General features: G+C 53.0%; 5 protein-coding genes across 5 annotated transcripts; 3 read left to right on the plus strand and 2 right to left on the minus strand.

Annotated features, from left to right (window-relative positions):
* Positions 1–1958: 1958 nt before the first annotated feature.
* On the plus strand, positions 1959–2808 carry PHACADRAFT_264583 (uncharacterized protein). Its single transcript, XM_007401203.1, has one exon. It carries the CDS (start codon positions 2115–2117, stop codon positions 2691–2693), a length of 579 nt encoding a protein of 192 aa, XP_007401265.1. The 5' UTR covers positions 1959–2114; the 3' UTR covers positions 2694–2808.
* A 539-nt stretch (positions 2809–3347) lies between these two features.
* PHACADRAFT_178695 (uncharacterized protein) lies at positions 3348–5831 on the minus strand. The gene is made up of 9 exons (XM_007401204.1): positions 5692–5831; positions 5466–5630; positions 5365–5415; positions 5274–5319; positions 5187–5220; positions 5029–5129; positions 4795–4971; positions 4586–4727; positions 3348–4293 (listed from the first exon to the last, which is right to left on the minus strand). The coding sequence occupies exons 1-9, from the start codon at positions 5790–5792 to the stop codon at positions 4166–4168; spliced, it is 945 nt and encodes a 314-aa protein (XP_007401266.1). The 5' UTR covers positions 5793–5831; the 3' UTR covers positions 3348–4165.
* Positions 5832–6193: 362 nt separating this feature from the next.
* On the minus strand, positions 6194–13353 carry PHACADRAFT_264586 (uncharacterized protein). Its single transcript, XM_007401205.1, has 24 exons — positions 13054–13353; positions 12767–12992; positions 12304–12716; positions 11679–12247; positions 11312–11626; positions 11205–11258; positions 11080–11150; positions 10964–11027; positions 10604–10909; positions 10243–10547; positions 10129–10192; positions 9496–10071; positions 9317–9440; positions 9204–9262; positions 8718–9150; positions 8587–8664; positions 8447–8532; positions 8235–8396; positions 8055–8183; positions 7906–8003; positions 7728–7855; positions 6762–7680; positions 6479–6698; positions 6194–6416 (listed from the first exon to the last, which is right to left on the minus strand). The coding sequence occupies exons 1-22, from the start codon at positions 13292–13294 to the stop codon at positions 7166–7168; spliced, it is 5016 nt and encodes a 1671-aa protein (XP_007401267.1). The 5' UTR covers positions 13295–13353; the 3' UTR covers positions 6194–6416; positions 6479–6698; positions 6762–7165.
* Positions 13354–15009: 1656 nt separating this feature from the next.
* Positions 15010–16891, plus strand: PHACADRAFT_213838 (uncharacterized protein; the record flags this gene model as incomplete). The annotated part of the gene is made up of 3 exons (XM_007401206.1): positions 15010–15033; positions 15083–15775; positions 15826–16891. 3 exons carry the CDS (start codon positions 15010–15012, stop codon positions 16711–16713), a joined length of 1605 nt encoding a protein of 534 aa, XP_007401268.1. The 3' UTR covers positions 16714–16891.
* Positions 16892–17908: 1017 nt separating this feature from the next.
* Positions 17909–20942, plus strand: PHACADRAFT_213839 (uncharacterized protein). Its single transcript, XM_007401207.1, has 18 exons — positions 17909–18009; positions 18101–18200; positions 18258–18366; positions 18418–18491; positions 18544–18747; positions 18794–18852; positions 18911–18949; positions 19006–19017; positions 19072–19140; positions 19195–19370; positions 19434–19579; positions 19641–19722; positions 19776–20079; positions 20132–20330; positions 20381–20413; positions 20468–20605; positions 20655–20681; positions 20735–20942. Exons 1-18 carry the CDS (start codon positions 17923–17925, stop codon positions 20776–20778), a joined length of 1902 nt encoding a protein of 633 aa, XP_007401269.1. The 5' UTR covers positions 17909–17922; the 3' UTR covers positions 20779–20942.
* The last annotated feature ends 256 nt before the right edge of the window (positions 20943–21198 follow it).

Genomic DNA, 21198 nt, shown 5'->3' on the forward strand with positions numbered 1-21198 from the left:
TTCAGTTGCACCCTCTGGCACGACATCGCTCAGCGATTGCGTGCACCTCGATTTCGCAACCATCGCGACTGGAAATTAGTCATCTATGCGTGGCGCAGTCTTGGAGTGGCCTTGCAAACCAGTAAATATGGGCCGAACGATTCACATCTCACTGCTACCAACGCCTTCCCGCCTCTTGCGCGCTGTGCATGGAGCCAGTGCCTGTGCAGTATTCACAAACCTGCACACCGGTTACGCGTGTGCACTGGGTGTTGGCGCGCCGCATATTGCGGTTCCAGCTGCCAAACAAAGTATGTTTTTGGCCATGTCCGTCTTGGGATAGACATCTTGCTTACGCGGATTACCAGAGACTGGGCGAGCCATAAACAGCACTGTCGCAGAGTGTGCTAATTGATACTCTCATAACTCTGTTGTTTCCGGCTCACGATAAGCCGGTGTCTATACCGAGCCCCTCGATGTCGGAAAACGGGGCCGCACGCTACAGCGCTCCGAGACGGCAGCAGATTCGAATATTTCGGCTTTACTGGAGGAGTTGCATCAATTCACCTTGTACTGCCCGGAATGTCTCCCGTATATCATCAGGCTCCGTTCTGTCGGTGCTTGTCTGCGTTTGCTTGGTATCTTGTACCTTCTTGTCGTCATAGGCTGAATTTGCAGCGGTCACAGTAGAGATATCTGCTGCGATCAAGTATCCCGACCATTCCTTTGTTTGCGGGCTCGGCAAGGACATCCTCGGGCGCTTCAGAATGCAGAGGCGGACGATCACAGTGATGTGCAAGATGGCGATTAAACATTCTGGACGGCGTTTGGACGCTTTTCCGTCCAAACGTCGTCCACAAACCTCAAAGAACAGCGAGTACGGCCTAAGCGGACTAGCGACCACAACAACAACACCAAGCTGGACACGATGCGTCGCTTCAGCTGCATACTCTGGCGTGACATCTCAGAAGTTGCATTCTCCCCAGCTCCTCAACCACCGCAGATGGTACTCAGTTCTCAGTGCGTGGCTGAGCCTCGGGGCTGCCTTGAGAACTGCCAAGTATGGCTCGGATGACCCGTTCTTAGACGTAGTCAATGCTTTCTCACCCCCCACACGCTGTGCGTGGAGTCAGTGCCTATGTAGCGTTCACAAGTTTGCGCATCGTGTGCGTATGTGTACAGGATGTTGGCGTGCCACGTACTGTGGTTCCCGTTGCCAAACAGGGTACGATATTTGGTCATGTTCGCATGGGCGCAAGTCATAAAAAATGGTGCCGTAAAGTGTATTGGTTGCTATACTTGTATGCGCAAGCCCGGTTCAGAACATCGACCACGTGGCACGATTGTTTAGAGTCCGATGCGACTCTAGGGGCGATGCATCTCTCGCGGTACCTACACGGCCTCTACAGCTTACGCGCCTTCCTCTACATTCAGATCTGTATCTCTCCAGCTGCTGCTCCAGGTCTACAACGAGCTGATCAATACCAAATGGCGAAGAGCGGGTAGGATACGCCGGACTGCTCTCGGAGCAGCGACAAGCGATGGTCTCAGAGAATTTCGGTTACGCTTTAGAAGTAAAACTGGATTTATGCGACACCTGCGGGTATCCCTTACTACCAAAGTCGATCGACTATCATCGGCTGATTAGATAAGGTGTACCTAGGGAGACTAGCGGTATCCCTTGATTATCGTCAGATATGTTCTGCTAGCGTCGCGTTTATCAGTGGGTGTTTCCGTATCTTCCTCTCTTCCTACGCCATGTCCCAAGTGCTGACTTAGAGGTATTCGCCGTGATAACGCATCTTAGCAAGTACTTTCTATCGGGATCAGCTTCTTCATAAGACTTACACCCTAGGCATATTCTGATTTCATCTTCATATTTGCAGGCTCAGTGAGGTTATCCTCAGACTGGCCGCTCGAAAGTGGCACCTCTAACGGCGCAGAGCGCCGCGGGCCTCGTGGGTACCCACGCCTGGCCGCGAACTCTATCTTAATTTGAGCTCTTCTAGCGCTTTGAAGGTCGCATCGATCATCTGCTACTGCTCGACTAGAGAGGTTCTTAGTGCTCTGCACTATCGACTCATGATCTTGCAACTCTCATGCTATAATTTGACAGACATAGTGCAGAAACCAAGATGAATTCCAACAGACTTGCGGACCTGTTACAATCGAGAACATCCTCAGGCGCCTTCCTGTTGGAAATGTTCAAAGGCTCGATGCAGCAGAATCATCAAGAGCCTCACACGCAGCAATCTCGCATTAACGTATTATCGGGCACTGCCAGCACCATTGAGGGGACGATCAAGGCGGGCAATTTAAGCGTGGACGATCTGTTCGACACGGAATTTATGCAGGTAGTGCTGGCCATCATTCTGGATAGCCACTTGTGCGGGTTCAGCAAAGATGAGTTACTATGCTGTTCCACGGATATGACTTACTATCTCGAAACCGTAAAGGTACATATGCCATTATTCACACCCCAAACCGGAATCTCTGACTCGTTGACTTTGCATCTAGCCATACTTTGGGTGGGCGATCAAATTACTCACCACTTGCCTAAATGTTGCCATCTCGATCTGGGATCCTACCCCTCCTGTATTTTCCACGCCGCGCAATCAGCTGTTCGCAACTCTTCACTCCCTGCTCCGCGCCAGCTTGAGATTCTGGGACGCCCTTTGGGAGATCAAGACTCCATTTCTGGACTCGCAGCCTGATCCCTGGGAGGCTGCGCGTTCTCCTATCTACCCGGTCGACCAGATAATAACCGATTTTGCTGCCGCGAGTTGGATCATTGAGCAGAATCTCGGGTGAGTGTAGTGATCGCCATCTCACTCACTTCCGCTTAGCTTGTACCACAGACCATCGTGGCCCCCAACGATCAGGGCGACATCCTGTCCTATTGCGCATGTCATGGTTGCCTGCTGGATATGGGTTTCAGATGAATCATGGCGCACTGTCGCTTTGGAGCACGTAATGCTAATAGCAGAGGACCGCTGCCAGACATCTGCCCACGGCCTTAGCTACACCACAGTGTTCCAACAGGAACTTCGAGCTGCAGGGTGCACAAGCCCAATGTTCGTCGCCAAAGCTATTTTAAGGGATTTCAGGAGCGAATTCAAAGGCGTCGATCGGATGTTCCACGCGGTATTCTGGGCCCTCACACTACTTCGCCAAGACGATAGTAGCCCAATGACGTCAAATCCAGAAGTCGAGCGTGCACTCCTCGTCGGCGCCCTAGCGGCTTCGAGAACTCAGACGTGTCTATCCTCCGTTGCCAGTGCGCAGTCACATGCCATAAATCTGGAGTTTCTACGTTTCTTCATCATGTTAGTGCTCCACAACTCGTGTCCACGTCGAAGAAACTGACGACTCTACAGTACACCGCCTGCAGTTATCTATCAGAAATCTTCGGAACGATGTGTCCACGCTGTTGTTGTCTTTCTTTTCCAGTATATTCGTCTAATATTGGAGGGTAGCACTCCACGCAGTGAGCACCACCCGTGTTATCTCGCTTATAAAGGACGCTTATTGTGGCAAATAGTGCCAGGCCAAGATGGGCAGCTGACGCAGGTGCACAGGATAATCGAACAGTGCATCGTACACCTCAACGAACACCGCACACGGCAAGTTGACAGTCTGGGCAATCGTCCGCAGCTGGAGGCGATGCGGCGCTTCAGTTGCTCGCTCTGGAGAGAGATTCTTCAGAAGCTGAGTTCACCCAGATTGGCTTACCATGGCGGCTGGCGAACGATCTCCAACGCGTGGATCGATCTTGGAGCGTCTCTGGGAGTCGGCAAATATGGCTCGAGCGACCTATCCTTGGCCCATATCGGTATTTTCTCGCCGCTCTCACGATGTGCACGGGACCAGTGCTTGTGCAGCGTGCATAAACCAGCGCATCGTCTGCGTGTGTGCACCGGATGCTGGCATACCGCGTATTGCGGCCCCGATTGCCAGAAAAAGTAGGTATTTCGCCATATTTGCCTCAAAGTCGACCTTCCATTCATGCGGATTGCTAGAGACTGGGCAATTCATAGACAAAACTGTCGTAAAGCGTAATTATAAGTGATATCTCAGCTGTCTGCTTAACGGGTAGGCTGGACGTTCAAGTCTGGAATCCCTTCTCTCGCATATGCTTCATGCGCATGCACTCCTAATGTGCAGCTGCACATAAGCTTCGCGACCACTACAGCTTGCGGAACTTCCCCTGCATCCAGACTCTGTACATCTTCAGCTGGCGCTTCCGGTTCACGATGAGCCGGCGGTCAACGCCAAGCTGCTCGATGGCGAAGAGCGGGTGGGATAGGCCAGACGCTTCGAGCAGTGAAGGGTAAATGTCACCCGCGGATTTCGGCTTTGCATGAGATGGGGTTGAAGGCCGCGAAGGGGATGTCTCGGCCTTGGCGGGCGTGTGCAAGCCGGATGCAATTAGCGGGGGCGCCGCGGCACCAGTGTCGTCGGAAGTGGTGGTGTCCTCTTCTTCAACGGTCTCTGTATCTGTTGTTTGGAAAGTGGACGGGACTTTTGACCCGGTGAAGAGGAGAGCGAGCTCATCTATAGATGATCTTAGTAGTGAGCGGTGTGATGGCGCGGAGAGAATGCCTACGGAGCTCGAAGAAGTAAACCCGCGTCTTGTCGCCACGAATGTAGAAGTTGTCTTCTAAAAGACGGCCGCCTTTGAAACGCAGTTGTGTCAGGTCGTATCGCCCATAGTCCCGAAAGAGCAACATTCCCCCAGGCTTCAATAGCTGTCGTATCATGCAGCTCGGTGAGTCAGCAAAGCACAAATGCAGAGAGGCGCTTCGAGACGGGTACCTTATGGACATTTGTCATGGCTTGGTGCCACTCGTTCGGGTGCAACGCACTGAGCACAAAGATCAGGATGATGAAGTCCGCGCCACCCTCCAGCCCTGCTGGCAAAGAATTCGAAGACAGGTCCCAGACTGCAGCCTCGATATTTCCCAAAGGTGGCGACTGATAGAGCGGGTTCGACTATTGAGAGGGGGCACATCGATTACTGGACTAAAGGGTAATGAACTCGATAGGTACCTGCACCAATTTCACTGCATGCGACGAGTAGTCATATGCTCGCAAGGTCAGGTTGGGATTACGATTCGCGGACAGGAGAGGAAATATGGCGTTTCCAGCGCCTGAAAAATCGTTGAAGTGAGTTCATTATCATCTCAGGCCATCGTAATCCGACCTACCGCAGCCGATCTCCGCGATAGTTAACGGCCCAGTCTATCGCTAACATAAGCTTTCGAAGACGAGAGGCTGGAGGAAAACGCACGGACCTCAGGCTCGGCCGCTTTAACAAGCTCTGGAAATTCTAGGTGTAGCCTATTCATGTTATCAATATGCCGAGCCAAGAGAAGGTCCACCTACCATTTACGGTTGCGGAAGAAATTCCCCGCGTTCGCCTTGTAGAAATTATCCCTGGAGATCTATTGGAAAAGCTCGAGGTTCAGAATTCCAGTATATCTCACCAATTTTTCGCAGGTTTTTCGTTGTGTTTTTTCTTCTCGTCTTCCGGGACAGGTGCCGACTTTTGTCTCGCTATAGCCGCAGCGATAATATCATCTTGGTCGTCGGGCGGCGGCACATGGTCCCACGCATTTTGACTCCACACATCTTGATCTGGAGTCAGAAATCTATCGTGCACGAAAAATCTCTTGTCGGTTTAGAATACGAACAGAGATGGCTGCGACTGACCGAGCTCCGAATGGTGGCTTTTCAGCCGAAACGTCGTGCACAGACGATGCCGTACGAGAAGCTTTATTACTGCTAGCTATGACCTTGCTTTCCATCGACATGTTGTGGTGTAGTCCAGCAACTGCTCGCAGCACTGAACTCAGTCGATGTCGAAGGCGAAGAGGATTTCGCATTTGTTGATCAGTGTTTGGACTGCCGCGCCACAACGCCTCTGCGAGCGCCTCCAAGTTTCTCGACTGTTCTGGGCGTCCGACTCTAGAGTTCTTCTCGGCTGCCTCCTTTTCCTGAATGTGCGTGAACACCGTTAGGGGCTTGCGTCATGTAATGAGATATTTTGTATAGCTCACTGCAGGTCATGATCCAGCCGAGACTCCAATTTCTGCGCCAGTCCAGAAGTTGCTGGAGGACATGTGCCCTTCCAGGATGTTCGATGAATAGACCGTAGTCGTCTTACTGGCACAGGTATTTAAACCACACGTCTCAGCAGGTAGACCTCAAAACAAAAAAACAAGAATCATCCAAGAAAATCCTCCAATAATCTCGTCCCAACTCGCTACACACACCACAATGTCATTCCCCCGCTTCTTCTACGAGCCCTCCTACACCCTCTCCGACTTCGACCGCCTCTTCGAAGAGGCGTTTAATGCACGCACCGATGCCGGCGGAAACGGCGGCAGCAACCAGATTGCCCGCCAGGGTTCCGAGGGCCGGGCCTTACGACCAAGGTACGTCGTCCCAACACACTTGTCCTGGGCACGCGCAGGGTATTGACGAGCATCTCCGTCAGGATGGATGTACACGAGGACGACAAAGCGAACGCGGTGACGGCGACGTTCGAGCTGCCGGGCATCAACAAAGAGGACGTCAGTATCGACGTGCACAACAACGTCCTCACCGTCTCCGGCGAGTCGAAGCAGTCCGCCGAGCGCGATGAGAACGGCTACGTCGTCCGCGAGCGTCGCTACGGCAAGTTCGCGCGCTCGATCTCGCTGCCCCAGGGTGTCAAGGTATGTACCAGCGCGCTGGATAACAGAAAGATTAAGCAAGGTGCTGACGACTGCCTTTTGCAGCACGACGACGTAAAGGCCTCGTTCGACAACGGCGTCCTCACTGTGACGTTCCCCAAGACTACTGCAGAGCAAGCTCCGAAGAAGATCACTATCTCTTAAAGCAGCCTCGCTCAGTTCATGGATGGATGGAACGATCGACCGAAAAACTAGTTTGCGATTAGCCATGTAACACTCGCCACTGTATTGTAGCACGCAGCTAAAGCCAGTTCTGTCATTAACCCACGAACGTATCTGGCGCTGCAAGAATAAGTGGAGGTAGAAAAATAGTAACCAATCCAAAAGGTATGATACGTTAAATATATTGCGAATCCTCTGAAAGGTTATCAAAACAATATGCAACAGGCTGATACAAACGGAAGACGAAAGCTTAACGACTCGAAACAAAGGGTGGAACAGAGACCACGCTATGATCTCCACGAAAGCGTAGGGTTCAGTCGCGGCGAGTGAGGCGGCGAATTGGACTGGTTGAAGTATGTCGACTGCGAGGGCGACGAAAGCGACCCAGGGAGGTACAGCGGGATGGTGGGGATTAGCTCGAAGACGTGTTGCGCGACGGGTCGCGGGCCCCCACGGTTCGGGCCCACCGGTGGAGGCGCCGGGTCAGGAGAGTTCATCACGCCGTGCACGCGCGGCTCTTGCGAGATGCCCTCGTTCCAGCCGTCAGGCCCAGGTGTCACCGGCGTCTGCGTCGTTGTGCCTCGGCCATCCCAGATGCAACGCATCTCGTTGCCAGGAATGATCTGCGCGAGCCGGCCGGTCTCAATGTGTCGGATCTCGATGAAACGCGAATCGAAGAGCAAAACATGCGGGGGATGCCAGGAAACATGCTCGGCAGTGCCTTCCCACTCGATGGTCTGTACCGCGCCGCTCTGCCCTGTTCGACTTGGGTCTCCGTGACGATCAACGTAGAGACCGAATTCTAACACAAGTCAGCATAGGGGCGGAATTCAACTTTATGGCGCCTACCGTCGTAGCAAAGCAGGAACTCGTCTTTACTTGAACGGAACATCCCCATAGGCCTACATGACTCGCACCGCTTAGCCAACTTCTCGAGACGCGGGTCGTCGCGCTGTGGAATGGTGACACTTTTGAAGCTACATAACAATGAGCTAGGGCCGTCCCGCACGTGAAAATTATAGCTTACTCGGTCAAGTCCATGATTTCGAAGCCTTTTGTACACAAGATGACAATCTTGGCCTTGAGGAAGATTAAGTCGAACGACTCAGAAGGCAGGAAGAAGTCCTGGACAGTCCGTCAAGTCAGCGGCGGCGATGCCAGAGCAGGCGCACTCACTCGGTAGACTCGGAACCATTCTGATCGTTGTGATCGGAGACCGAGACGTGAGCCGAAGCTGCGAGGCGCCTCAGCCCTCTCGTTGATCTTGCCAATGACCGGCTCGAGCACACGGAAGACACTGTCCAACTAAAACCAGACTGTGAGAAGCGTTTCACAGCGGAATGTCAAAGTACTTACGCCTTTCTTCTTCATATAGATAACAAGGGTCCGGCCGTTCAGATTGCCGACGCTGAAGAAATGGACGTCCTTGTTGCCACTCAGCTTCTGGGGGGTTTGAGACGTGTGCGCGCTCGTAGGCGATGATGGTACAAGGGCCTCTATGTGGTACGCAAAGAGTGACTGGTAAACACAGGTTAGCGCGCGCCTGTCTTTACCCAATGGAAACCGACCTTGTCAGCGAGCACAAGGAAAATGCCGAAATCTTCGAGCATGGCACATTGTGTAACCATCTTGAGATGGAGTACACGACGCATCGCTAGAGCCACAGGTCAGTCGCTCAAGAAAAGGCGGGACACGCAGCAACACCCACATCTTGAATCGTGCCGGAACCCAATCCAAACACCTTCCGCACAACCAATGGCGACCAGTCCACGACCGTCAGCAGTGTCTGAATAATTTCATTAGCTGCTGCTGAGCCATCGAAGCTGAAGTTCAACGTACTGAACGGTACAGAGCAAGTGACCTTCCCGGTGTATGCGTTTTCGTGACTCCACGGCTGGGTGGATGCCCCGGGAAGAACGGAGGGCACAAGGAAGGTGTCGGCACTGAGCGTCTCAACTTCGAACACCTTATTGGACTCCTGAACCGCTTTCCGAAGGCCGATCGCCTCGTCCAGCTTCTGCTTCCATTCATTCCGAGCTTGTGCAGACTCAGCGTAGAGCGTCCAAAGGCCGCCCAGTCTACCATTATGATGAATGGTACATGGGTACACCGCACGGGAGTCGGTCGCTGTTTCTGGACTCGATGTCGCGCCAGGATTAGGCGAGTTGGTGTCATGCTTCTCTCCACGCAATCGTGGGCGCAGAAGACCTGTGTTTCGCGTTGTCGCCGGGTCCGTAAAGTTGGCGAGCGTCAGAAGATCCAGTGGGATAGGCTGTATGATGCATCAAAAACTGAATGTCATGTCAGAGTCACATGAATACTCGCCCTGCGGTACACCTGGTATTTCGAGACGCCATCCCTATCCTTAGGCTTCGTCATGACCACTGCAAAATGATGAGCTGTTTGGCAGGACGTCAAGAGTAGACGCCCGAACATACAGTAGTTGTCGAAGAGTAGAACAAAGAGTTCTGTCCAACCACTCCACTCGAAACCGCTATCAGGCTGGCGAAGAAGTTTCCCGGTGTGGATTAGCGATCGGTTCTCGTTCAATAGATCCATATCCTAAACTCGTAGCGTGAGAAAAACAAGATCGCAGGACGAAAAATTCTTTGCTCACGATCGCCTCTCCTGGCTTGAACATTAAGTTGGAGTTGTATCGCCACACCTCAACCTTCTGTTTCGCAGAGACGACACCGGGTTCAGTCTCTTTACCAAGAGCCTTGACGACCTCCAGGACCTGAGGGATAGTCTCCCGGTCCTCGTGACCCTCAGGCGTCTCCTCGAGAACACCCTTCAGCAGCAGTTCGTACCGAAGCAACCTGGGAATTGGCCGGTTGATAAACGCCTTCATGTCCAACTTCCTGGCATCCGGAAGACGGGTACATTGCTCAACAAACTGCTGGAACAAGGGGTTATTGGCCATCTCGTCATCGATACGGTAGGCAGCAATGGGGTAGTTTGGGATATACTCCATGTACGCCTCACGGAAGTTGAGAACAGCATCGTAAATTGCCGCAGTGATACTGCGAATGGACGGATGCTCATCCCGCTGGATTTCGTGGAAGGTGTTAAGCATCTTGCGGTGGTGCATATGCAACTCGCCGAAGTTGTGGAAAACGTCGGTGATGAACTGAGTGAGACGCTCCCGTGGGACGATAGGAGGGTCTAGTTCGCGGAGTGGTTGAACATACATCTGTCAAAGACGGTCAACATGCCCGTAAGTGCATATCTTGTGAATGATATCACTCACCACTTCGATATTCTCGAGATCCTTCACGTAGTCCATCTCGCCTTTAATTAGCTCGAAGATGATACTGGCCCGTAGCATTAGTCGTCAACCGCAAAGGTAGAGTTATAGGCCTACGATTGGCGCTTCGCCTCCTTTTTCGGCATGGCTTTGCGAACCTCCTCAGGGACCAAGTTGTACCACTCAAGCTTGCCGCTGGGCCCCTTGTTCATGGCTGACTGGAATGTCCAGAGCTGAGCGACGGTCTGCAGCTTCTTGATAGCCTCGATCGCCTCTTTGAGGAACTCAGCATCAGGATTGCCCTCCGTTGTCTCCTTGCAGATGGCTTCCAACGTGGCCGGATATTTTTGCAAATGCTCAGAGGGCCGACTGAGGAAGTGCTTGAGGTCCAACCGATGGGCATCTGGGTGTCGTGCGCATTGCTAAGGATAGTCCTATAAGAACGCGCCGTTTTCGATACCAGTGAGATAAGACTTACCTCGAGGAAGCGTCGGAATTCGGCATTATGCTCGAGTTCGTCTTTTAGCCTTTTCTCAGCCAGAGGAAGGTGCCCAACGTAAGCTGGGTACGCGAGCCGGAATTCGGTGGCAGCGTCGAGGAAGATATCACCGATACCATGAATAACAGGAGCCTCCTCTCTTTGCCTAACGTACATAACCTCTAGCAACCTGCGGTTGCATTCCCGGAGGTCGAGAATATTGTGGAAGACGTCATCGATGAATTCGTCTATGTCATCCGGCCTAATAATTGGAGGCCGGGCAGCTCGGAGAGGGCGGATGAAGAGCTGGTTTTCACCCAAGTCAGGTAAGAGATGGAATATATCGTATATTTGGCGTACCGATTCCACAGTATCGAGGTCCCGCAAATACTGCTTCTCTTTACTGATGACCTTGTAGATGATGCTATGCGAAACATCAGAGCCCAAACTGCGACTCATTTACACGTCCAACGTACTTTTGACGGTTAATTTCGCTTTCTGGCAAGGTCTGCAACAGCTCAGGGGGCACCGTCGATACCCATTCATCCTATACAATGCAAATATTAGCATCGCACCGTGCCAGTGAAACCGCCAGCCTCACCTTGTCTTCCGTATGGTCAGTGTCAGGAGCAGGTATTGCCGCAAGCACGTTCTTCTGCACGTAAGGTTTCAGGATATCTATTTCAGTTCGTGCGAGTAAAAGCGCACCTTGCGCGGACAGGAATATAAGTAACAAGGTTTTCCCTCATCACATGTCACGGAGTAACACTTGGTCAGCATAGTGATAACGGCTGTCGGCAGCTCCTCCTGCTCCATGCGAGCGTCGGATCCACCCTCCTGGTCGTCCAGGAACATGTAAACATCCTCGACACCATCTTGCAAAAGCTTGCCGCCCCACTCGACTTCGTAGAAGAACAACTGTGACTGCAGACTACGCGCGACTTGGAGTGCCGCTCGCCTGTCGTTCGTCGAGATCCCATGCGTAATGAGAAGATCTCGTTGTATCTGGGACTGGATCGTGGACTAGACGTTTCTGAGTACATTAACCACCAAATCAGGAAGTGGGCTAGCTTACCACAATATCCTTGCCTGTAAAGGCACGCTCGTATGGTATGCTGCCCTTCACATGTGTCCCTCGCGGAACCTTGTCCCGCAGGCGTACGGCAATGTGGCTCAGCTGCGCGGGGTTGAAATACCGATCGTCGCCCTCTTCGCTGGGATCCTCGTCGTCGTAATACTCCTCCTCCTCGTAGCTTTCGTGTAGCTGCAATGGCCGCTTTATGTCCTGCAGTGTGCGAATGATATCGTTGTCCTTCCAAGACCTGCTCGAGGACGCCACTGCGGGAGCGTGCGACGGGCCGGGTTGCGGTTGTAGGTAGCCAACATCAATTGCGGGTGTATTCTTTGCAGGAGGAAGAGGAGCCCAGCTGTTGTTGGTCGATCGAGAGGCGTAAGAACTAACGGAGTTCCCTCGATCGACTGTCGTAGCTGCGGTCGAAGACCCGCCTATGATCATCGTGTCATTGTCGGCGTAGAGAGAAGAAGAACGACCCGAATCAAAAGTTGAAGTGGTAGTCGTCGATACGTTGCGGACGACACTGGCTGGTTGTGATGAGGCATTCGACGGAGACCTGCCGAGCGAATCTGGTGTGAATGCGTTAAGTAGCGGCTTCCCTGATCAACTCGTGAGAGGTACGAACAGCTTGAGTCTGGATATATCGAGGGCGCAGTCGGTGTCAAGGCCTGGCTTGAAGCCTGATTTTGCGGCGGGGGATAATCGTACATGTCGCCCAGAGAAGACGGCGAACGCGGAGGCCGGTCGTCGTGCCCATTAGTTTGCGAGCGTCCGGAAGGCTGCCTACTAACAGTACCATCACTGAACTCACTGGGGGAACTCCAGTCCCTCGTTTCAGCTTCAGTGCTAACCTCCGGTATAGGCATCGATATGTGCGGAACATCTCCTACGGACTTATTGCCAGAACCGGGCCGGCTTGTGTTCGGTAGTTGTCGCGGACGTGGTTCAGGAGGAAGACCTTTGTGGACCGCATAAGGCGATGCATGCCCGTTCACGCCGTTGGTTGGCTGTACTGGCGGCGCTGGTAGGCGGCGTCCACTGTGAATGGTAAATACACCGTCCTGCAATGGAGACGCAGGCCTACTTACGAGTCAGAACTGGGACGAGGCTGCGACGGCGAGTCTGCATAGTATGTTGCATGAGTATCGGGGACCGGGAAAGACGGTGGGGGCGGCGGCGGCGGTGGTGGTGGCATGGCGGCCGCAGAGCTAGGGATAGGTGGTAGCCGTCGGACTTGTCTGGGTGACGTTGGAGAAGTTGGGACGGGCGTGGGCAGGCTTCTAGGTGAGGATGGAAGGCCAACAGGTGGTGGAGCTGTAGATGGAGCTCAGTGTATGAGCATCAGGTTTCACGTCTCGCTCGAGACAGTACATACCGGCGGGTTGCGTCGGGCGGACTGTCTTGGTTTGCATCGATCTTGATGTATCACCCCCGTCGTTTACGTACTGATTGTACGCCCGTTCGTAGTCGCGTTCACCTGGCGACGGGAGCTTGTGGGACGAATGCTCAGAGGTAGGTGACTCTTCCGCGAAGCCGATGAGGACCTGATGGTAGAGAGCCGTAAGCTCCTCGTCGCCGGGAGGAGAGCCTTGCGTGTGAGCTGCAGCTGGCGGCATGCCGCTGAGCCTCACGTTTTGACGGAATATCAGAGATTGGAATTAACGGGGCAAGCGGTACAAGTCGAAGCTGTGGATGGCGGTTGCACACAGGCGTATCGCCTGATGCCCGCGGGTCCCGAAATGGGCAACTTTGACACATAAACTCTGACATCACTTGCCCTCCGGGCCTTCTTCCCGAATACGGTACAGATACAGCGCGAATGTACAAACGCGATGCTTTCCCTCGCGCAGGCGGTTACAACCTGCTCTCTCGCAACGGGGCTCGATTTATTTAGCTGCTCATGTTGTATAATTAGCCACAGTTAGTACAATTTGACTGGTGTCTTGGACCCTTCAAAACCTAAATAACACTACGTAGACAGGTCATGCTGTCCTCCTCGGTTGCCACGCACCGTGCGAAGCAGCGCGAAGATATCTGCGCTGGCACTGCATAGCACAGCTCCAATCATTCGATGTCGGTACACGTGTAGGGCGAATGCAGACATGCCTGCAATGGCGAGGAAGCCGGCTGCCCCGAGTTAACCACATGCACCGTCGACTGCGCACATCAAGAACCCAAGAAAGTTACGGCTTTAAGCTTTAACTTCGAACATCCAGTCTGTGTAGTGGTTAGGGTACTCAACATTCTAACCACCTGCAGAAAATCTTCGTATGCGCCTGACAAATAATACCTGAAGTTGTACTACGAGCGACGAGATACCATGCGGGCTCCTTTGTTCGTATCTCTGGTCACAATACGCCACACGCTAGTAGGCTAGCTATGCTTGGGTTCGAAGCGTCCGTCCTTCGTGCGACTGTTCGGTCTTTACAATAGATATCGCTTTCACCATCTAGCAGTCAGCGGTCGCCTTGCGTCCGCTCCCATCAAACGAAATGAGTGTCCATTTACTGCGCACCTATTCCGGGATTCTCGATAAACGCGGTGATGTGCTGTGACAGCAAAGACATCTGCTAGGAGAGAAGATCGGTGCAGTAGGAGAGTATCTGGAGTCAAAGCCAACCCCACATTATTTGCTGTATACACCTGGTGGGTCTCACTGGCAGCGAGGTTTTCATCTACGAGTGAGTATGAATATCGTATTGCCGAGATTGGGCTGTCTCGTAGGTACTTGCCAGCACAACATTAATTTCAGAGCCTCAATATTGTACTGTACTCACAGTATTTTCAGTTGCTGTGAGATAATCACCTAGCAGCCTGACTCGTCAAGCTTAACGATGGCATGCAGCAAGTACTGAGCTTTTCAGACGAGATCCAATTACATGGAAAGGTCTTATATTGAGTCGTTACAGATTATGAGGCTCAAGCCTACGATCGCTCTTTGACGTGCGATCAGATGATTATCGTGGAATTGCCAAAGTTGGACAACCGTATCATCCGCGCTTGAACAGCTCCTTGGACATCACAGTCGTCTTCACTATGGGGTTCATATGCTCGCTCAGAGTGGCCCATTTCAGGCTACTAAAACTTTGCTATGATTGAGTGTCTCTCTGTGGTATACCTAAACTCTTTCCATCTTTGTTCCAGGAGACCTGCTCACCGATAGTAAGTTCGCCAGCTGGAAGAAGCAGGCTGACACTGACACTGACTTCACTAGCAGCTCGGTGACGTAGATGAGGCGTCGGCCCCCCCACCACTCGCAGCATAAAAGACATACAGGAGCGATGCTGCTGTCTGCACCTTTCGGCTACCTGACATCTTCGAACGCGAAACAATGAGCACAACCAAGTACACGAAGGTATGCGTTTGCCGCGTATCTTTGCGTCGCCACGTCTAATGTTGAATAGATCGGAATTGTTGGGGCTGGTAGCATGGGGTCGATGATGTGCCAGCTGTTCGCAGAGGCTGGCCCCGAGGTGTCTGTGTTCGACGTGAAGTGCGGCAATGTCGACACCACAGTCGGCATGGCGGAGAAGAATCCAAAAACAAAGGGCAAAGTTAAGGGCTACAAGGACTACGAACAGTTCGTCATGTCTCTTCCGTCCCCAGGACACCGTCTCCTCGTCTTCAGTATCACTCACGGCGATCCCACCGACCAAGTCCTTGAGGCTTTGCGGCCGCACCTTGCCAAGGGCGACATCATCCTCGACGGCGGCAACGAGTGGTATGAAAACACGGAGCGACGCCAGGCCCAGCTTAAACGCGAGCAAAATGTTGATCACATCGGCATGGGGGTCAGCGGCGGGTACCAAAGCGCGAGGCACGGACCTTCGATCTCGCCAGGAGGGGACTCCGCCGCACTGAAACGCGTTATGCCGCTGCTGGAGAAGGTCTCTGCCAAGGACTCGCAAGGCAATCCGTGTGTCGCCCCCATAGGGCCTGGCGGCTCCGGGCACTACGTCAAGATGATCCACAACGGCATCGAGCAGGGCATGATGGGTGCAGTTGCGGAGGCTTGGGGCTTGCTACGCTTTAACTTGGGATGCGAGCTCGATGAGATTAGCGAAATTTTCGAGCAATGGAGCAATACGCCGGAACTGGTAAGCACAGTTGCCCCCATCTGCCCCTTCTCATGTTGATGTTACTATAGAAAAGGACGTTCTTGATCGACATTGGGGTCGATATCTGCCAGAAGCGTGACCCGTCGCTTGGCAAGACTGGCGCATCTGACAATGAAGAACATGTTTTGTCTACCGTCGCAGACAAGGTCGTCCAAGACGCCGATGGCACCGAAGGTACAGGCACCTGGACTGTCGCCGAAGCAGCTCGTATCCATATTTCTTCCCCGACGATCGCCGCCTCCCACTTTTTCCGTCTGGCTTCTGCCGACCGCACCGCACGCCTTAAGATCGGTGAGAGCCTCAATCTACCCCCTCCGCCCATCACTCCTCGCACCACTCTGGGCAAGGACGAGAAATCTCAGTTTGTTGAGGATATTCGCAAGGCCGTCTATGCCGCTTGTCTCGCCTCTTTCACGCAGGGCTTCCAGCTCATCGCCCGGCAGAGTCAGAAGGAAGAATGGGGCGTCTCACTCAGCACATGCCTCAAGATCTGGCGCGCCGGCTGCATCATCTCCTCCGACGGACTGCTGGACGTCTTTCAGCCCGTCGTCGCGGACTTCGACAGCAAGCCCGGCAATGTCAACGGGTCGGCCGTCGGCAACGAAATGGCCAAGCCCAAGGATGCGTCAGCGACGATCCCTGCACATCCGCACTTGACCTCCGAGCTCGCGGCGGCCATGCCAAGCCTCCGCCGCGTGATGCTTTGGGCGCTCGAGCGCGACGCGCACGTCCCGACCCTTGCGGCGTCGCTCGAGTGGATTAAGTATGTGGGCGCGCCGGTGCTCCCGACGATGTTCATGGAGGCCGAGCTCGACTGGTTCGGCGCGCACAAGTTCGACAGGTGGGATTCTGACGCAGGGCGGTTCGGTGGACAGGTGAAGAAGGGTTCGGAGCACTTTGAGTGGAGCCCCGCGTAAGGGCAGGACAATATTGAGCTTTCTTGACTCTGTGAGCATTATGAGAGGCCATTACCTTTGATCAAGGCTTTGCAGTACAAGTTTCTTTTGAGCAAGCGTGATTGTAGATAACTATGAGTTACGGATGTCCTGTAGCAAGATTCAACACGTCTAGGAAATATCACATATAGATTATTGGGGGATATTGATCTCTTCGTAATCTAGTAAGTGCCAACCTCGATGCGTTAGCTCTGTAGCGATGCTGCAGGGATATTATATCAAGCAGAACACGATCTGCAGCAACTATAGCCATGCAGCGCGGCAGTAGTCGTCCATTGTTGTCAGGCGCTCTTGGTACCGCTCCTTCGGAGGCCGCGTCTACCACGCCTACGAGAGACCGCATCGGCCCAGCTAATGCCTTTCTAGTCAGCACGTTCGTGGCCGCAATCCATGGATCCCGAGACGGGAGCAACATCGCCGCGCAGCCGGCCCGTGCCCTAGGCGACACCAATACTAGTGTGGATTCATATCTTGACATTGACGCGTTGGCGAAAACAGTCTAGATCTCTCAAGCAATGTTAAGACAACTCGAGCTACGCTAGCACCTGTACTTTGTACACTATCACTGCAATGAGGGTTCGTTTTGACCTTTCGCCCGCCCTGCTCTATTCAACCTTGCCATGATCAGCATCTATCGAACCCACGGCCGTGGCAGAAAAAAAAACGGCGCCCTCGCAACGTTTGTTCTGAGCCAGGATGCGTCGTCTGTGCTCTGATTTCGGCCCGGGGTTTGCTGGCGTGCCCATACAGTGCGGAGCCGGTCGGTCATAAGGTCCTACGTACTGCCCGAGGCCGTGTCGCACCGCTAAGCCTGTCGAACGCGACAACGTAACAGTGCCCTTGTCCAGCTCGCGGAATTGGCGCATGTAATTGTATCAGATAAACAGGGTCGCATTGCTGACATGCCGCAGCCCACATTGACTGTACACAAGCCAAAAAAATCACGAGACAAAGCTGATAGAGACCGTATTGAAGAGGTCTAGGGCCAGGGGTCGGACATCTTGTATTGCTTCCTAGAATTCCGCTCAACGTAAAGTGCTCATCATCAAAGTAGCGGGAAGCGTTCCAGCTCTTGCAACGTTGCAGACCCGTTTGGCACCTCACTATATATGTGAGCTCGCTGTTCCCACTATATCTTCCCACCATCTTCTGATCCACTGCAAATAAGGGATGGCGGAAAAGTTGGCTCGCAGCCAAGACATCGACGGCAGAGCGTTCGACTACATCATTATTGGCAAGTGCCTCAGACATTTTGAGGTAATGCATGCTTATTTGAGGCTTTTCCTTCAGGTGGTGGGGTACGACACTCCGCTTTAAGGCGCTATTTTTCGCTAATTGACCCTGATAGACTGCGGGATCTGTCCTTGCCCATCGCCTTAGTGAGGATCCCAATGTGACCGTTGCAGTTCTGGAGGCAGGCAAGGCTCACTTCGATGATCCTTTGATCAGTAAGACAGCCCCGGATATACAGGTACTTGACACTGATGTACCGTGCTACCGATCAGACAGCCCGCTACTATTTAGCAAACAATTTGGGAGCCCCGAGTACGACTGGGCATTCCCAGTCGTACCCCAAGAGAATGCCCCGCAGGCGCACCTCCTTCCTTGGAGTCGGTGAGCAGTCCCCCGATGTTTCATGATATAGCGCTCACAAGCGAACTACAGAGGGACGGGGCTTGGTGGCAGCTCTAAGATGAACATCCTTGCTTACACCAAACCAGCCCGCGAGGAGATGGATGGTGCGTGGATGGTTGCCTCCTACCGGCTTTGGCGAGCTGATCTGTGGCCCAGCTTTGGAAGCTTTAGGAAACCCGGGCTGGAACTGGGAGTCTTATCAGAAGTATATCAAGAAGGCAGAAGGGTATTTACGCTCCTGCAGATATGCACATCGTCGCTCAGTCAGCGTCATCGCAGATTCCGCATACCTCGCCCTCGCGAGATCGACGATAGCTTCCGAGACCTCTATCACCCGGACTCCGTCGGACACGATGGCTCGTCGTTCTTTATTCTCTACATCTGCTCACAATAACCTTTCCTTTAGGTCCGCTTACCGTGTCCTTCGTTCCCACCGGATCTGGCGCCGATGCCGCATTCCAACAGGTTCGTTGCCACTGGCCGTGGCCAAGCGCACAACGATCTGAATCCCGTTACCTTCTAGAGTCTGGCTAAGAATGGACTCGACGTCCTCACAGATGCAGTAAGTCGAGTGTCATCAATGTCGCCAGCTACAACCGCTAAACTCTCTTCTACCAGCTGGGCGGTGAGGTGAGTGCTCATTCCGCCATAAACGATCCATCGCACTTAAGGCCGTGCCCGCAGATAATAGGTTCCTGGAAAGGGTTATCGACTTTCGACCCAGATTCAGGCCGTCGGGTGGATGCTGCAACGGTGCGAGCACGTCCTCTCCTTCATGCTCAGAGGGTCTGAGATTATCGTGAAAAGGCATACCTACTGCCGATACTCGATAGACCAAATCTCAAAGTCTTAACTGAGGCGTATGTTTGTCGGATCCTGACGGAGGGCGAAGGAGAGAGCGTCGTGGCTCGCGGAGTCGAATTCGAGCATGGTGGGAGGACGCAGAAGGCCTTTGCTGCACGCGAGGTCATATTGAGTGCCGGGTAAGCCTCACTCCGGCCATCTGGGTTGTCTTTGTATTCTTATGATGTGCGGTGTGCATAAAGGGGTATCAAATCTCCTCAGATTCTCGAACTCAGCGGAATCGGGGATAGGAAGATCCTGGAGCCTCTGGGTATTCGTACAGCTGTTGACCTTCCGGCAGTCGGTAACAACTCGCAAGAGCATCACCTCTGCCGGGCCCCATTCCTGCGTATGTATTTTTTGACAGCGATAGGTAGCAATGCGGGTCTGACATGACATTCTTCACTTAGGTATGAAGGAAGGGAAAGGGCTCATCACCGGCTATATGCTGGCGACTGATGAGCGCGTGGCTGCAGACTTGAAAGAGATGCAGTGAGTAACATCCGTCTCCCACACGCAAAACAACTCGACAGATACATACTTAGCAAGCTAGATATCGACTATGCCATTGTCCTTAATGCCTTAGCCTTCGCACCCTTGCAGACAATGACAGATAGGGCGCCCGAAATGATCGCAAAGAAGAAGGCGCAGCTGGCCAAGAACTGGGAAACTTATCCTCCTGGCCTCCGCAAGCAATATGAGCTCATGCTGAAGCTTCTCGAGAGTGTCAAGGGTGCCGATATCGAGTATTTCGTTTCCGCGTCGATGTTCAGACAGCCGCCGGAGCCTCGAAAGCCGCATATGGGAGTTACTCCCAATTTGACGCATCCCTGGTCCCGTGGTGCAATTGTAAGAAAGCATCTACTGGCTATCCTCGTAGCAGCCACTGACACATATGTAGCATATCGCGTCCGCAGATCCAAAAGCGCAACCCCGGATCGACCCGCATTATTTCGAGGATGAGATGGACCTGGAGATCATGGCCGAAGGCTTAAAGTACATTCTCAAGGTCATCCGAACTCCTCCGTTCAATGATTTGGTCGACCTCGAGTTGATACCTGGATTGGCTGTCGATGTCTCCACTGATGAGAAGCTTAAAGGTGCGCAAAAGCATGTCATATTGTGACTTACACTTACGGACGATGTACAGATTTTATCAGAAAAAACACTTCTACAACATGGCGTATGTATCGAGATAGCGCAAGTCTAACTTATCAACTCACACTATCTCTTGCAGACACCTGCGGAACCTGCTCGATGATGCCCAGGGGGCTTGGCGGTGTGGTAGATCCGGAGCTGAGAGTGTATGGTACGAAGAACCTCCGCGTCGTGGATCTGTCGGTATTACCACTCATGGTTGCGGTTCATACCCAAGGTGAGTAACAGCAGAGTTTTCTTGGTCCGAGTATTAATCATCATTTCAGCGGTCGTCTACGGGATTGCCGAGCAAGGTAAGGGTTTTGCGTTTATTTTGTTGAATGATTGATCGAGCATGTGGTTGCAGCTGCGGACATCATCAAGAAGTCCGCTCAGAGTACTAGTGTCTGAACGGAGAAACGTTAATAAACATGATCATACAAGAGCAGAACAACCTGTCCTCAAGTTTATAATACCTCCTTATGTATGTGAAGTACGATAAGATGCCGCAACTGTTGTAGTATGCTGTTCCCGTGAGTTCGCCTCACCGCTGAGCCGAATCCCAAAGGCGATCCATCGCTCCTCGCCATTTGCACAACGTGCGCGCAAATGGCACACCTGTCTGGACTTGTGGACTACTCCTATGACGCAGATCAAGATCTTGAGGACATCAGGGTTCTTGCAAAGGGCGGCCCCTCCGCTAATGTCCTCGCACAAGCTGTCGAGCGTACTTTGATTATATCCACGATATTTTAGGCTGGGCCCCAAGCCACACTCACAATTAGCCATGGTCATGGCCTGCGCGAAGTGGCGCTAACGTAGACGACGATC

The sequence above is a fragment of the Phanerochaete carnosa genome (genome assembly GCF_000300595.1).
Source record: "Phanerochaete carnosa HHB-10118-sp unplaced genomic scaffold PHACAscaffold_12, whole genome shotgun sequence".
Lineage (NCBI taxonomy): Eukaryota > Fungi > Basidiomycota > Agaricomycetes > Polyporales > Phanerochaetaceae > Phanerochaete > Phanerochaete carnosa.

Bases quoted from the DNA above. Each gene is read 5' to 3' on its own strand.
- PHACADRAFT_264583 (XM_007401203.1), top strand. From the start codon at position 2,115: ATGAATTCCAACAGACTTGCGGACCTGTTACAATCGAGAACATCCTCA.
- PHACADRAFT_264586 (XM_007401205.1), bottom strand. From the start codon at position 13,294: ATGCCGCCAGCTGCAGCTCACACGCAAGGCTCTCCTCCCGGCGACGAG. The intron at 12,717-12,766 runs GTAAGTAGGCCT...TACCATTCACAG, and splicing joins CCTCGTCCCAGTTCTGACTC to TGGACGCCGCCTACCAGCGC. The intron at 8,184-8,234 runs GTAAGTACTTTG...GTCTGGTTTTAG, and splicing joins TCTATATGAAGAAGAAAGGC to TTGGACAGTGTCTTCCGTGT.
- PHACADRAFT_213839 (XM_007401207.1), top strand. From the start codon at position 17,923: ATGGCGGAAAAGTTGGCTCGCAGCCAAGACATCGACGGCAGAGCGTTC. The intron at 18,010-18,100 runs GTAATGCATGCT...TGACCCTGATAG, and splicing joins AGTGCCTCAGACATTTTGAG to ACTGCGGGATCTGTCCTTGC. The intron at 20,606-20,654 runs GTGAGTAACAGC...TCATCATTTCAG, and splicing joins GGTTGCGGTTCATACCCAAG to CGGTCGTCTACGGGATTGCC.
- PHACADRAFT_178695 (XM_007401204.1), bottom strand. From the start codon at position 5,792: ATGTCGATGGAAAGCAAGGTCATAGCTAGCAGTAATAAAGCTTCTCGT. The intron at 5,221-5,273 runs GTCCGTGCGTTT...TGTTAGCGATAG, and splicing joins TTAAAGCGGCCGAGCCTGAG to ACTGGGCCGTTAACTATCGC. The intron at 4,972-5,028 runs GTACCTATCGAG...CCCTCTCAATAG, and splicing joins ATGCAGTGAAATTGGTGCAG to TCGAACCCGCTCTATCAGTC.